The 15,909-nt window shown below is 34.6% G+C and overlaps 1 protein-coding gene across 2 annotated transcripts in view; it reads right to left on the bottom strand.

The window, feature by feature from the left end:
* Positions 1-9,328: 9,328 nt before the first annotated feature.
* The window catches only part of DENND5B (DENN domain containing 5B), a 229,221-nt gene continuing 222,640 nt past the window's right edge, over positions 9,329-15,909 (bottom strand). For both annotated transcript variants that reach the window (XM_069094863.1, XM_069094862.1), the window contains one exon: positions 9,329-15,424. In XM_069094863.1, coding sequence (XP_068950964.1) covers positions 15,330-15,424 — 95 coding nt within the window. In that variant the 3' untranslated portion in view covers positions 9,329-15,329. The remainder of the gene's footprint in view (positions 15,425-15,909) is intronic.

The following is a 15,909-nucleotide window of genomic DNA, read 5'->3' as shown; positions in this document are numbered from 1 at the left end:
GCCAGGTTCTGGACTTCCCAGATTAAGGAGAGAATATCACAAGCAGCCAGGAAGAAACAATTTGAATATTGTGGAAACACAATCGGATAACCCAGGATCTGGCAGCTTCTACATTGAGGGATCGAAGGGGTTGGAATATGATATTCCAGAGGTCAAAGGAGCTGGGATTAAAACCAAGAGTCACCTACCCAGCAAAACTGAGTATCATGTTTCAGGGGAAAATATGGTCATTCAGTGGAATAGAGGACTTTCAAGCATTCTTCCTGAAAAAACCCAGAGTTGAATAGAAAATTTGACATTCAGATACAAGAAGCAAGAGAAGCATGAGAAGGTAAACAGGGAAAAGAAATCATAAGGAACTTATCAAAGTTGAACTATTAACATTGCTACATGGAAAAATGATAATTGTAACTTATGAAACTTTTCTCAGTAGTTGAAGGGAATAGAAATATATTTGTCTATATATGAGGGTATATGGGCATATTAATACGTATGTGAATGTGTGTATATATGTTTACAGGTATACATAGATAGAGGGCACAGGACCAATTTAGCAGGAGGGGATGATACTTAAAAGGTGAAATTTAGAGGTGAGAGAGGAATATAATGAGAGGAGATGGGGAGAGACAGAATGGGATAAACTATCTCATACAGAAGAGGCAATAGAAAAGGGTTACAATGGAAGGGAAGAATACAAAGGCAAGAGGGAATGGGTCAACCTTATTCCCATTGAATTTGGCTTGAGGAGGGAATGAAATACACACTAAATAAGGTATCTCACCCTCCAGGAGAGTAGGGGGGGAAGGGGATGAGAGGGGGGATGATGGAAGGGAGGGCAGGCTTGGGGGGAGGGAAGTTGGAAGCACCCACTTTTGAAAAGGGACGGGATCAAAGTAGAGAATAGAACAAGTGGGAGGTGGGATAGGAGGGAGGGAAATATCGTCAGTCTTTTACAATATATCTACTATGTTATTGTTTTGCATTAGCCACACATGTACAGTAATACTATTTTACATGTAATTGGGAAATGATATACAGGCACTAGGGCATAGAGATACACCACGCCCTACTGGAAAAGTTCAAAGGGGTATGGGAGAAAATATGGGAGAGAGCAGATTGGAGGAGGGGATATCCTGTGGGACTGCTATTTTGGGGCGGTGGGTAGGGGAAAAATGGGGAGAAAATTTGTAACTCAAAATCTGGTGGAAACAAATGATGTAAATGAGAAGTTAATAAAGCATTTAAAAAGAAAAAAAAAGAAATGTCCTCTCCTCCCAACAGTCTAGCTTGACTTGAATCCCAGCTTCCTGTGTGTTCTGCTCCACCCTTCAGCAAACTCCTCCTACCACAGGCACCATGTGATTACATTCAGCCTATTGGGGGCAGAATATATTTTCAAAACAGGGAAAGTCTTCACATTCCCTTAGGCTTATTAAGGGGCAGGGAAGATTTTCAAATTCCCATTAACATTACATTTGACTCCAAGATCTTTCATGACCCTCACATAGCAAAAATACATTAACAATATGTTTCATTAATTTAGGTGTAACTGTGTCAACAGAACTTTGCAACAATATAAAAGGGATAATAGAAAATAAGCACATAAAACAATATGCTAGAGTGAGGGTGGGCACAGACACCAAATCTTCCCCCACCCTGAACGAATGGGGCTCAGAATCTTGGGGTAAGGGGCAAAGGTCTCTTCTCCATAGCTACCTCCAACTGCAATTGGACATAAAGCTCTTCCTGCCCCTAGCGGTTCCATTCAAGAGATCAGTTCTTTAGCTGGCAACCAAAGGTTGGTCAACACCAGGTCCAGGGGTGGCACATCACAGTCATGGACAGGGGGTGACAATTAGCTTTAGCGATCAGGCATCTGCAGGTGTAGGGTACTAAAGCTGCAGGAAACAAATCTCACAAACAAATTTAACAGACAAAAAGCCCAAAAGAGTAAATATAGGGTTAGCTGTGCTTCTGGAATCCATGACCTCAATATCATAGCCTCATTCACAGTAGAAAGTGAGTTAAGGGTACAATTTGGCAAACATCTACTCCTGAATAAACAACAGCTAAGGTATTGTAATGGTCATGGGATTTGAAGATCTTCCATGCTCCTTGAAGATGCTGACATAGTGGGAAGGGGTGAGAAAGAAAGGAGCTGGAGCTGAGTAGGAGTTGGGCTGGAGCCAGCTTGATGACTGGAAGTGGCACTGGTGGTGTGAACTTTTTTTTTTGAGCCAACCAGAGCTTGTACTAAGGACTCCTGATGAGGACTGCTGGGGATGGGAACTGCAGGGGGCTAGAGCTGCTGGGAGTGAGCTGCATTGAGGCTGAGCAGTTAATGTGAGTGAAGAGAGGAGGATCTTTGCCTGAGGTAGCCTGTTTTGTTTTGAAGGCTTGAGAATGTGGATGTTTACTGCATTAACTATGCATGCCAACTCCATGGCTACTGTGATGGCTTTGACTTTCTGGTTTGGGGACTCGGTTTTCTGGTATTTGAATAAATGTTCTAGCTATGTCCCCCATGTAGAGAGCCTGTTACATTTTGTGATTAACAACTATATCAGCATATTTACAGTTACCATAGGCATTGTGAATACTGCATTGTTGATGTAGGTATTGTCTTTTCCATGTGCTGTAATCTCTTCAGCCTTTGGAACATCATCCAGCTTCTACTTTACCCATACTTCAGCTTCCAATTTTATTCTTTTAATAGCATCAAACCCTTCAGTTCCTTTGATAATTATTTCAGAAGGAGGCTCAGTTTTCACAAGGAATAATAATCACCTTAACTATTCATTTATGGCTTTTAAAATTTCTTTCTCTACAGTTGGGTTGTTTAAAATCTGTTTCTTTTTCTATTAATTTGGTTATTATGTACATAATAACTAAATTAATATATTAGTAATATATTACATTATATATTATATAACTGATATGATATATTACATATATATGTAAACATTCATTTAAGTTGTTGGTTTTATTGGCGTATAGTGGGGCAAATGTTTTTAATAACATCCTTTACTCTTCTTCATTTGTTGTAACTTCCCTTTCATTTCTGATATTGGTAAATTGGTTCTTTGTTTTCCTTTTAATCAAATTAGCTAAAGTTTTATCTATTCAATTGTCCTTTCTTTCCAAACCAGCTCCTAGATTGATTAATTCAAAAGTTTCTTTTTAAATTTTGCTTACTTCTTCTTTAATTTGAATTTTAAAATCTATTGGTTTTCTAATATTTTTAGTTGCATTCCCAATTCATTGATTTGTTCTCTTTCTTTCTTTTTTTAAAATAAGTGTGTTAAGTATTTTTTTCTAAGGTCTGGTTTAGCTACATCTCCCAAATTTCACAATATTGTCTTGTTGCCATCATCTTTAGTGAAAATATCTGTAATTTCTGTGACTTATTCTTTGATCTAACAGTTCTTTCGAATTGTTATTTTAGTCTCTGGTTGATTTTTAATTCTGTTTATCAGTAGCCCTTTATTTAGTATAGTTTTTTTGCATTAAACAGTAAAGGATTTAATATTTCTGCTTTTCTGTATTTACATATGAGGTTTTATTTCCTAAAATATGACCCACTTTTGTAAGGTGCCATGCACAGAGGAGAATATGTATACTCTTTTTTATTTCCACTAAATAATTAGTAGTTTATCATATTTAATTTTACTAAAAACCATTGGGGGTATTTATTTCTTGTTTTTTGTTTGATTAGATTTATCTAGGGACTGATAGAAGTAAATCAAGGTCCCCCATTATCATAGTTTTATTGTACATTTCTCCTTTTAATTAATTTTACCTTTAACTATCTAGAAGTTATGACATTGGGTGCACACTCTAAGTATTGAATTAAATTCATTGTGTTACCTTTTAACAAAATATAGTCTCTTTTTAAAAAAAATCATTTTTAATCAAATATATTTTTGCTGTTGCCTTGTCTGAAATCCTAATTGCACTCTCTACTTTTTTTTATATTCGGCTCAGACTTGATAGATTTTGCAGCAACTAAATTTTTTAGTTTTCTTTTTTTTTTTTATTAATTTGTTTACTTTTAGTTTACAAATTCAATTCCACAATTCCTTGAGTTTCACATTCTGCCCCCTCCCTCCCCTCACCCCTCCATGGCGGCATACACTCAAGTATAGGATCTGTAAATACTTTCACATTAGACATTAGTCAGGTTATAAAGACGGATTGTATCAGATGGAATGAAAAATGGTAAAGAGGAAACAAAACCAAACAAGAAAAAGAAAAAGATCAGGTAGTTTGCTTCAATCTGTATTCAAACTCAGTTCTTTCTAGTTCTTTCTCTGGATGTAGGCATCTCTCTCCATCATGAGTCTTTTGGGATTGACCTGCATTGCTGAGAAGAGTCCAGTCTATCAAAGGTGGTCATCACACATATATTGTGTCTGTAATTGTGTACAAATTTCTCCTGGTTCTACTCTTCTCACTCAGCATCAGTTTGTATAAGCCTCTACAGGTGAATATGAAGTCCATCTGCTCCTCGTTTCTTATAGCACAATACTATTCCATAACATGCATATACCACAACTTGTTCAGCCATTCCCCAATTGATGGGCACCCCCTTAATGTCCAATTCTTTGCTACCACAAAAAGAGCTGCTATAAATATTTTTGTACATATGGGTCTTTCTCCCACTTCTATGATCTCTTTGGGATATAACCCTAGAAGTGGTATTGTTGAGTCAAAGGGTATGAAATTATTTATAACCTTTTGGGCATAATTCCAGATTGCTCTCCAGAAAGGTTGGATCAGTTCACAACTCCACCAGCAATGCATCAGTCTCTGAAAACTGCCTGTTCATATCCTTTGACCATTTATCAATTGGGGAATGACTTGTATTCTTATAGATTTGACTCAATTCTCTGTATATTTTAGAAATGAATCCTTTATCAGAGACATAGGTCATAAAAATTCTTTCCCAGTTTCCCACTTCCCTCTTAATTTTGGTTACATTGGCTTTGTTTGTACAGAAGCTTTTCAATTTAATGTAGTCAAAATTATCCATTTTGAATTTTATAATGCTCTCTGATTCTTGTTTAGTCATAAAGTTTTTCCCTCTCCACAAATCTGACAGGTAAACTATTCCTTGTTTTCCGAGATTGCTTACAGTATCAACCTTTATATCTAGATCATGCACCCATTTAGACTTGATTTTGGTATATGGTGTTAGATAATGGTCTATGCCCAGTTTCTGCCATACTGTATTAGTTTTGCCGGCAGTTTTTGTCAAATAGTGAGTTCTTATCCCCAAAACTGGGGTCTTTGGGTTTATCAAACAATAGATTACTATAGTCATTGACTGCTGAATCTCGTGTGCCTAATCTATTCCATTGATCCACTCCTCTATTCCTCATCCAGTACCAAGTAGTTTTGATGACTGCTGCTTTATAATACAGATTGAAATCTGGTATAGCTAGTCCACCTTCCCCAGCATTTCTTTTCATTAATTTCCTTGATATTCTGGACTGTTTGTTCTTCCAAATGAATTTTGTTACTTTTTTTCTAGCTCTATACAGTAGTTTTTTAGTAAATTGATTGGTATGGCACTAAACATAAAATTTAATTTAGATAAAATTGTCATTTTTATTATATTAGCTCGACCCAGCCATGAGCAATTGATATTTTTCCAGTTAGTTAGATCTGACTTTATTTGTGTGAAAAGTGTTTTGTTGTTGTGATCATATAGGTCCTGGGTTTGTTTTGGCAGGTAGATTCCCAAATATTTTATAATGTCTACAGTAACTTTAAATGGCATTTCTCTTTCTATCTCTTGCTGTTGAATTTCATTAGAAATATATAGGAATGCCGAGGATTTATGTGGATTTATTTTATATCCTGCAACTTTGATAAATTTTTGTATTGTCTCAAGTTGTTTTTTAACTTGATTCTCTAAGTATATCATCATATCATCTGCAAAGAGGGATAGCTTGGTCTCTTCTTTGCCTATTTTGATTCCTTTGATTCCTTTTTCTTCTCTAATTGCTACTGCTAATATTTCTAGTACCAGATTGAATAATAGGGGTGATCAACTTATTTTTTTAGTCCTGTGTAAGTCTTCCTGCTTTAAATTTTTTTTTTTTTGTAAACAACATATTGTTGTATTTTGCTTTCTAATCCACTTGGCTGATTTTCCATTTTTTTGCATGAATTTATTCCACTCACATTCAGCTATGATAGATCATTGTTTATTTCCTGTCGTTCTATTATTCTCTTATATACTTTCTTATGCATACTCCTCTTTCCCTGTTTTTTTTTTAAAGTTATTGCCATTTTTCCCCTTTTAACTTTTTCCTTCTCTATCCTCTCTCTTAGCTTAAGGTTTGCTTTTGCTTATGACTAATCCCTCCCTGAAACTACCTTCCTTTCTTCCTATTTTTATTTTTCTCTAGAGTTGAATATATTTTTACACTAAACTCTTTGTGTGTGTTTGCATTTTGCTCTTTTGACTAGCTTAAACTTAAGTTCAATTACTACTACCTCCCACTCTATGTTTGTATATAGTTCTACTTACACAATCTAATTATGTATCTGAACACATTCTGCCACTTTTTATCCCATTTCTCCTTAATTTATCCTCTCTCCTTTTTTTCTTATAACATTTTCAAACATAAGAAAACTATATCTTTTGTCTCAGATGACTACCATTATGACACCTTCCAACAATAGGATTCCTAAAAAGCCCTTTTAACAACCCTCCTATCTATTAGAGAGTAAACAATTAATCCTTATAAAGTCTCTTCTGATTATTCACTTGTAATTCTTTTTAGTTTTTTCTTAACTTTTTTTGAGGGAAATTGGGGTTAAGTGACTTGCCCAAGGTCACATGGCTAGTTTTTTGTGTTATGTGTCTGAGGCCGGATTTGAACTCAGGTCCTCCTGACTCCAGGACTGGTGCTCTATTCACTGTGCCACCTAGCTGCCCCTTCTTTTAAATTCTGTATTTTTAGAATTTCCTTTTCAGTTTTGTTTTTGCAACAGGAATATTTGAAAATCCTCTGTTTAATTGAAAATCTATTTTTTTCCTTGTAGGATAGTATCCAATTTTGTAGTACCCAAATTTGTTATTTTTGGTTGTAAATCATTGTCTTTTGCCTTTTGGAATATCTGATTCCATGTCCTCAATTTTTTCAAAGTGATAGCTGCTAAATCTTATGTGATTCTGATTGCGGATCTTTTATATTTGATTCTTTCCGGCTGCTTGTATAATCTTTTTTTTTCTTTTGTCTAGAAGTTCTGAATTTTGACAATGACATTACTGAGAATTTTCATTCTAGGATTTCTTTCAGGAAGTATTTGATGGATTCTTCCTATTTTCACATTGCCTCTTGTTCTAATATGTCTGTGCAATTTTATTGTTTTTTTTTTGTCATGAAATTTAGCTAATCACATGATTCTTAAGTTATTTCCCCTGATCTGCTTTCCAGGCCAATTATTTTTGATACATATTTCATTTTCTCATTCTTTGGATTTTGTTTGAAAAATTCTTATTGTCTCCTGGGTTGTTAATATCCACTTGGTGCATTTTGATTTTTTAGGGAGTTTGTTACTAGGGCAAAGTTTTGTACTGTTAAGATTTTGTTCTTCAATTCAGTTCTCTCCTTTATAGCCCTTATTTCTTTTGATATCTTTTTAAAACTTTTGCATAATTTCTTTAAAGAATTCTAATTGTTCTTGTGGGCAAGCTGTTTTTTCTTTTAAGGTTTTGATTATAGGGTTGGGTTTTTTTTGCATTATAGAAATCTTTTCTTTCTTCAAGTCCTCAGGAGCAGAGTTCTATGTCTCCTCTACTCTGGGGACCAAATCAACTTAAGGACCTTTTCTTTACTCCAGTGGTCTTTCTTTAGGCTTTTCCTTTGCCACAGACACCAAAGTTTTCTTCTGTGAGCAGCCTTGGTTGAACCTCTTTTCTTTGGATGAAGAGAAAATGGAAGGATGGGCCATTTCTTTAATCTTCATTTTAAATCGAAGTATGTTCCCTGGTGTCAGAGATTCTTTAGTATTGATGACTTTTCCTTAGTGACTAAAATCTGTCAGTTTCACTTCAATCCCTTTGTAGATTTCTTTTTATTAAGGGCAATTGAAGATTAAAAAAAATCATCTGTCAATCTGAGGGCAGATTTCCTTTTCTTCACACTAAAGTACTGTCTTTTTACTGTGGTGTAGGTTTTTTTTTCTTAACCTGAACTTTGAATTCTGGGACACTGGTAAAGGATTGCCCAACATGGTGTGTCTGCACCAAAGAAGGGACTGTGCTCTATAAGCAAATCTGCAGTACTTAAAAAAAAAATTTGAGATGTGCAAAATTTAGAGACATCTCCACTCTATTTATGCCTGACTTGTGTTGAGACTTCTGAGCTTTTATTGGTTTGATCACCCAGACACATTGTACCTTGACCCTGACAGAGTGATATCATTTTGGTCTTCTTTGAGCACAAGGGACACCACCAACTTTTCCTTAAGTATTCTACATTTCAGTCAAATTGGCATACTATCTGTTGCACAAATTTTATATTCTGCTATCTTCTAATTCCATGGCAAAAGCAAAGTTCTCTCATTTCTCAAATGTACTCCCTCCTCTTCTTTGCCTCTTACTGTGAAAACTCACATACCAACTATTTGAAGTATTTTTGATCCCCACTTTCCCCCCTTATTTTAATGACATTACTTTTGAAATTACCTAGTATTTACCTATCTATTAAACCCCCCAATAGAACACATGCTCCCTGAAGGCAAGGATTGCTGCTGTCTTTGTCTTTATACTTACAGCATCTTATACTGTCATGCATATATTATACACTTACATAGTTGCTAAATATAATTGAATAATATAAATTGAATGATTAGACAAAAACATCCAACAAAACCATGAAAACAAAATTTTGAACCAAATCACTCTTTTTCTCTGCTCCTTCCATATTGCTATTATTTATTTACACACCTAAATGAGAAAGGTAGGAAAAGAATAAAATTTTAAAAATATAGTTGTTTAAAAATAATTTCCATTCAAAATTGTTGAAAGAACCTACTGGTTTCAAGTGGTTCATAGGCTCTCTTTAGGTGATCTTTATCTATGAATTAGGACAGTAACTTTTTTTAAAAGCAATTGGGATTAAGTAACTTGCTCAAGGTCACATGGCCAGTTATTTCTGGGTGTGGTGCTAAGTATCTGAGCCCAGATTCGATCCCCAGGTCATCCCGACACTGGGGCCGGTGATGTTACTTGCTATGCTACCCAGCCACCCCAGACAGTAACTATTTTTACAGCTATAAATGGTGTGAAATTGAATTAGTATGAATTAAGTCATGTGACAGTCACCTTTTATTCACATCAACATAGTGATAGTAGAGCAACTTTAGGACTTCATTTTAAAAGACAAAATTCACATGGTCTCTGTGTGTATAAATGTAGGTATATATACATACATGGGTATATGTTACAAATATGTGAATATGTAAACATATAAATGTATAGATATATGTATGCATGTATGTATGCTTACATTGACCTTGGCCAGTGGTATATGCCTTTGATTACATTACTTGGCCATATATGACTTGTGGTGACTAAGGGGGTATGATACAGTTTTGAACTGCAATACGATGGCTGCTTCACATGTTATTTTAATTTCACTGCCTCTTCATAGCTTATTGATCTTTAGGTTAAGCAGGAGTCTAGAGTAGTAAAATGACACACTTTTAATCTCATAGTTTTATTTGTAAAGAAAATAGCATGAAAAGCCATATTTAATTGTACTTTAAAATCTGAAAAACCCAAGACAGTTTCTGTGATGTGTATGTTAAAGTGCTTGTTATAACAATTAAAAAAAAATTAACAGGCTTCCTCATTTAAAAAAATCTAATTCTTATTCTATTAGTTAATTGTATGTAAAGACAAAATATAATGGTTTAAATGTGGACACACTCATTTGAGGGTTTTTCTTTAGTTACATGGGGCACAGTTACACACATTTCAAGTTTGTAATATGTTAGGACATTTTTCTATAAGTTTCATAACCTCATTTGATTGAAAACAAGAACTTATTTGCCAGAAGTTAAAGTGAATCCAGGTCCAGCCTAGACATTTGTTTCTGCCTATCCCAATCTCTCTTTTCTATCTCTTCTACCCCTACCCCTACTCCAGGTACCAAAAATTCTTATATTGTTTTGCAAGTTACTTGTGCCAAAAAGGAATTTACTATGATAAAATAATATAAATGATGGTATTAGTGGATTTGTGTACTACCTTTCCCAGGCATGTATACACACATTTTAATGGTAGAATTTCAGACAGTGGGACACCAGGATAAGAGAGATATTTTGGGGGCAGGTATACATGTTCCAGGTTTTTCAAATCACACTGAATAAGCAACCACTTACTCTACTTGACATTTCAGTCTGGGTGGCTTCAATATATTAGTCATTACAAACCATAGAATTTGACTGGATTTAAGGGAACTTCTATAGAAGACAAGGGACATGAAATAATTTTCTCATTTTTCTTCAACAATACAGAATCATATAACAATATTATGTAAGACAGAACTTGAAATCACATGAATTACTTGGATATAGGATTAATTCTGTACAAAAGAAGGGCTTTGGCCTTTCCTAAAACTCCATTCTTAATCAATGAAGGCGTATTAATACTGTAGTATAAACAGCTTAGAAATCTGGGTTTTCAGTATGCTGAAAGGGTTCTGTGAATCTCAAAATTAAAATAACCTACAAAAAATTCATAATTTGTACCAGGAAGGAGAGATTTCATCATGAAATGAGACATTTGCAGTGCTGTTAAATAAATATTACACCAGGAAATAAAGGTACTCAGTTTATGTCTTATGCTTCAATATACCCAAAGAGGTAGCATGATCGCACACACATATGCACTCTCTCACCTAAAAGTGAATATTTATATATATATATGAATAAATAATACTTGCCCTATATTACTTGTATGGTATGAAAAAGAAGTCAATTTTAAAAATTGCTTCTTTTAAGAAATAATAAAGTGTTAAAGTATGAGCCACAGGTTCAAAAATTGAGGATAAGATTTAACATTGAGTCAATAAACTTATGAGTCATCATTTGAAATGTCTTTAGATTTAGAAGCAGAGAGATCAACTGTTACTTTTACAAGGGATTTTTTAAAACCTATCTCCCTTCCTAGTGTGAAGGAAAAAGGGATAATAATACTGTCTCTATATCCTAGGAAAGTCTATATTTTCTACATTCAACCTTTCTGTACCTTACTTCCTAGGCAGATGTTGAGACTTATATTCTCTATTCTTTTGATTTTGTTTTAATGAAACTATAAGCACATCTACCAAGGCATAGACTAAAGCTAGATAGAAATCATCTGCAAGAGTATGGTAATTGGTAATAACCAGGATTTGCATAAAAACTACAATATCCTAAATATTGGGATTAAAGATTTTGTTTATATTTTAAAGAATAACGTGGATTTTTTCCAATTTAAAAAGAAAACAGTGAATATTTCCCAAAGAACAATTTTAAGATATTTTCTTCTTGAGCTGCCATTATGTGAAAATATTAAGTATGATCTCAGTCATTTCATTTAATCTAAGATATGTAGGTGAGGATGAATTTTCAAGTAAAAGAGGTGTCATAAAATAAAGTAATGTGACAGATTCCCTTTAAGAAATATACCAAACTCTAGACATCCAGATAAGAGTTTTTTCCTTATTTCAATGTCTAAACCATTAAAAAAAATCTTTTGGGTATTACTCTGTTGGATGCCTATATTCTTGTATATTTGTAAAAATAAAAAAAAGATTGCATTACTTCCTAGTTCTACCCGAACGAGAGTTTAACAAAACATTTAGCCATGAAACTTCTAGGTATTGCTTTTCAATGTAGAGGTAAAATTTCAGGAGCATATAGTCCAGGAGTCCGAAGTTTCATCTACAAACTCAATATTATCTGGTCCTTCCCTTCTGGTTTTCATTTCAGTTGTAATGATTCTGTAAGTGCAATTTTCTGGGTGAATAATACTGTATAACTGCATAGATTCCATGGAGGTAGAGGAATGAGGAAGGGAATTTTTTTGAGGAAAAAAAAGACAATGACGACAATGACTACTACTAGTCCTATTCCTACTGTTGCTGCTGCTACTACTACTAGTACTACCACCACATTAAAGGGTCTGTCTCCTGCTATGGGTATTAGGAGACTTGAGATCAGAGACCTTATTCTGTTACTAACTAGCCATGCAACATGGATGAATAGCTTAACCTCTCTATGCCTCACTTCTCTTATCTTTAAAAATAAGGAGGTAGGACTAGCAGAAGCCTTGGGTCCTTTCCAGCTTTAACATTCTAGCCCTCTTAAACACTCACAAGGCATATTTAAAAAAGATGATTATATGAACACTGAATTGAAAGAGTATGGTGGAAAAAACACACGTAGTTTCTAAATTCAAAGAACCTGTTTCTACCCAAGACCTTGGCAAGTCACTTACAAGGTCCCTGTTAATCCATAAAACGAGAGTGTAGCAGGAGATGGCTTCTGAGATCCACTTCTAGCTGTAAATCTATGATCTTACTGATAAGACTCATCTGGTACTTGCAAGTCAATGGGCAGGCACAGAAGATTACTGTTACAGCAGATTTCAATGAACAAGGATGACTCATATTCACCTGGTTTTCCACATCAGCAGCAAAATTATAGATATTACTATGGAAACCAAGGACAATCAGTTTTATGATAGGACAGTGCTTATTTATTATTTTCCTGTGTTTCAACCTTGTACTGTGCTCTTAAATTTATTCATGGTATTTTTGATACAGCCTTTAGGTAGTATAGGACAGAGTGCCAGATTTGGGAGTCAGGAGAACCCAAGTTTAAATCCAGCTTCAGATACTTAGTGATAACAGTGTGACTCTGAGCAAGTCACTTAACCATGCTCAATCTTAGGTTCCTCATTTTTTAAATGGAGATAATAGCACCTATGTCACTGGGTTTTTGTGAGCATCAAATGAGACAACCTTTCACAAACTTTAAAGCGTTAGATTGTTCTTGTTATCTTGTTACACTTTGCCATTTATCTGGTGACACTAGATGGAATATTTACTAAAAGGACCACCCTAAATTAATACAGTATGTAATGAAAGTGCTAGATGAGAAGCAACACACTTATTATTTGCTACAAGTCTAAGATAAGTTAGAGTACTAGAAGAGCTGACTATATCTTTGTTTCTCAATTTCATCTTAGAATAACTCACTTGGTCTAAGCCTCATTGACAGAATTTTAGAGTTGGAAGGGAAAACCCTAGGAGTCATTTGCTCAATTACTTCCTTTTACAGATGTAGAAGCTCAGGCCTAGAGAAATAAAGTGACTCGCCCAAAGTTACTCACATAGGTACCAAATGGATGAACAAGCATTTGAATATAAGTTTTTGTATTCTAATTCCAGTATTCTTTCTATTATACCACATCTAAAGGTAGTGAACAATGCTGGTCCAAAATGGCAAAAAAATGAGTATCCCAAATTAGATGTGATATAGTAAAAGAGATCATTCAGACACAATAAGGCTTGCTGAGATGAGAGTAACTGAACTAGTTGCTAATTGAGTTTACTAGTGAAATCATTTAACTACCACTACTACAGACAAAAACAACAAAAACAGCAAACTAGAAAGCAACTGCTAAACTCTACTCATTTTTACCCACCTTATTTTGCTTTTATCAGCATTTATATAGTGCTTTAATGTTTGCAAAGTGCTTTGCAAATATCTCATTTTATTTTCACAACCTTGATGCTACTATTAAGCCCATTTTACAGGTGAGTAAACTGAGGCTGAGTGGCTAAATGAATAGGTCACACAGCTAGTAAATATCTGGGCCAAGATTTGTATTCCAGTTTTTCTGACTCCATTTTCAGTGCTCTATCCACAATGCATACCTTACCTCTTAATTTTTAGAGGCTGCATTCTATTTGTGCCTGATGAATTGCTTGTCTTGAAACTTACTTAATTGTATCCCTTCGTTACCTTCTGCACTATCATCAAAAAATAGCTTCACAGAGGTTTTCTAAGATAGCCATTGGTTTTATTTTTAATAAATCTTCCCTCCATTTTCTTGGGGAGCAGAAAAAAGGGGTGGAGATGGGGAAGACATGGCAAAATTCTTAGCTTCAACAAGCTGGTGCTCATGGTTATCTCAGGAAGGCTAAAAGTACCACTGCTGAGTTTAGATAGCCCTGTTAAGATACAAATCTACTTGCTCCTTACAAAGAATGAATATGAGGGACACTGTAAAACTTCTGTCTTCTCAAAGTACCCCAAATGACAAGAACAAAAATGCCAAGAATGAAGTCAGGCCTGGCTGAGCCTTCTAAAGAATAGAAAGGTCATCTTCTTCCTATCCTGTGAAATAAAATTTTCCAGTTCAGCAGAGCTTCTGGGGTCCAGTATTTAAAACACTTCAAATATATCTTCATGTTTGTGCTGACCTGAAAATTTCTTTCAAAGATTTGAAATGTGAGTCACTATTGAAGTGAATAAAAGTTTGTAACTTAAAAGATACAAATGAGAAAAATCACTTACATCATTAGGTAAAGCAGTTTACATTCACATTAGCAAGGAGAATGGTAATGGCTACATGTAGATACTTGCTGTGTTCCTTTGCAATACCTAAAAAAAGTTCTATTGGGCTTATACTATATTTACATATTGACTTTTTTCTTGACATTTCCACTTTCATTTGCTTCTCCTTCCCTCCTGATATTATTAAGCTAGTTATTTTTAGACACAAGAACATTCTAAGAAAGCTCGTGACTAATAATTTCTTGAAGATAGGTTATTTACACAATCTAACACATGAAAATATTCTATTTTTATACTAAACTTCAGGTTCAAATGAACTATAATACATCATTTAACCTTGATTACAGCTTTACAATAGTTCAGAAAAGGAACAATGCTGGGAATCTACCTCCTGGACCAGGGGATGCTCTGTCCTTTTAGTGATACCTAGCAGGTCCATATATAACATAAGTTTAGCTTTCTTTTGTTGTTGATCCCCCCCTGACAAAAGAAGTGTGCCTGTGTATGTATACATGTATGTATAATCATACATACACACACATCTTCCTTTCCTTCACAATACTCTTTTTGTCTGGGAAGGGCCAACAACATGACAAAGAAGCTGGGAAAGGTAAAGAATAAGGACCCACAACTTTCAACAAAGCCAAGTTAAACATCCACTCCTTTAACAAGTGATCCTTCTAAGACAATACTGAAGTCCTGTATTGTCTGCAGGACACGGATGAGGGAGTTGACAGTCATATGGTCTCGAAGAAGAGCATTTTCCTCATACATTCTGGTAACAGTAGGACATTCAGCCAATAATGGAATCCACTGGGGGAGTAGATGATCCCTAAAGGCCAAAACAAAAGGAGGTAATAAGAATATTTAGGTTAAAATAACAAGTGTGAATATGCCACTAATGAAGATGAAATCAAAGCAATTACTAGTAATTATTTTGTCCAATGATATGCCAACACATTTAACAATTTAAGTGAAATGGAAGAATATTTACAAAAATATAAATTGTCTAGATTAGCAGAAGAGTAAATAGAACATTTAAATAAACTTATTTTAGAAAAATAAATTGATAAGGTCATAAATGAGCTTCCTAAGGAAAAAACATCAGGAATAGATGAATTTACAAGTGAATCTTACCAAACATTTAAAGATCAACTCATTCCAATACTAAGTAAATTATCTGGAATAATAGGCAAAGAAAGAGTTCTACCAAACTCCTTTTATGAAACAAGCCAGGAAGAGCAAAAACAGAGAAAGAAAAGTATAGACCAATTTCACTATTGATTATAGATTTAAAAATCTTAAACAAAACATCGG

This window comes from Petaurus breviceps, unplaced genomic scaffold, assembly GCF_028583685.1.
Source record: "Petaurus breviceps papuanus isolate PSGF00001 unplaced genomic scaffold, PetGlider_PUasm1.0 221, whole genome shotgun sequence".
NCBI lineage: Eukaryota > Metazoa > Chordata > Mammalia > Diprotodontia > Petauridae > Petaurus > Petaurus breviceps.
This window is presented reverse-complemented; position numbering and strand designations above follow the sequence as displayed.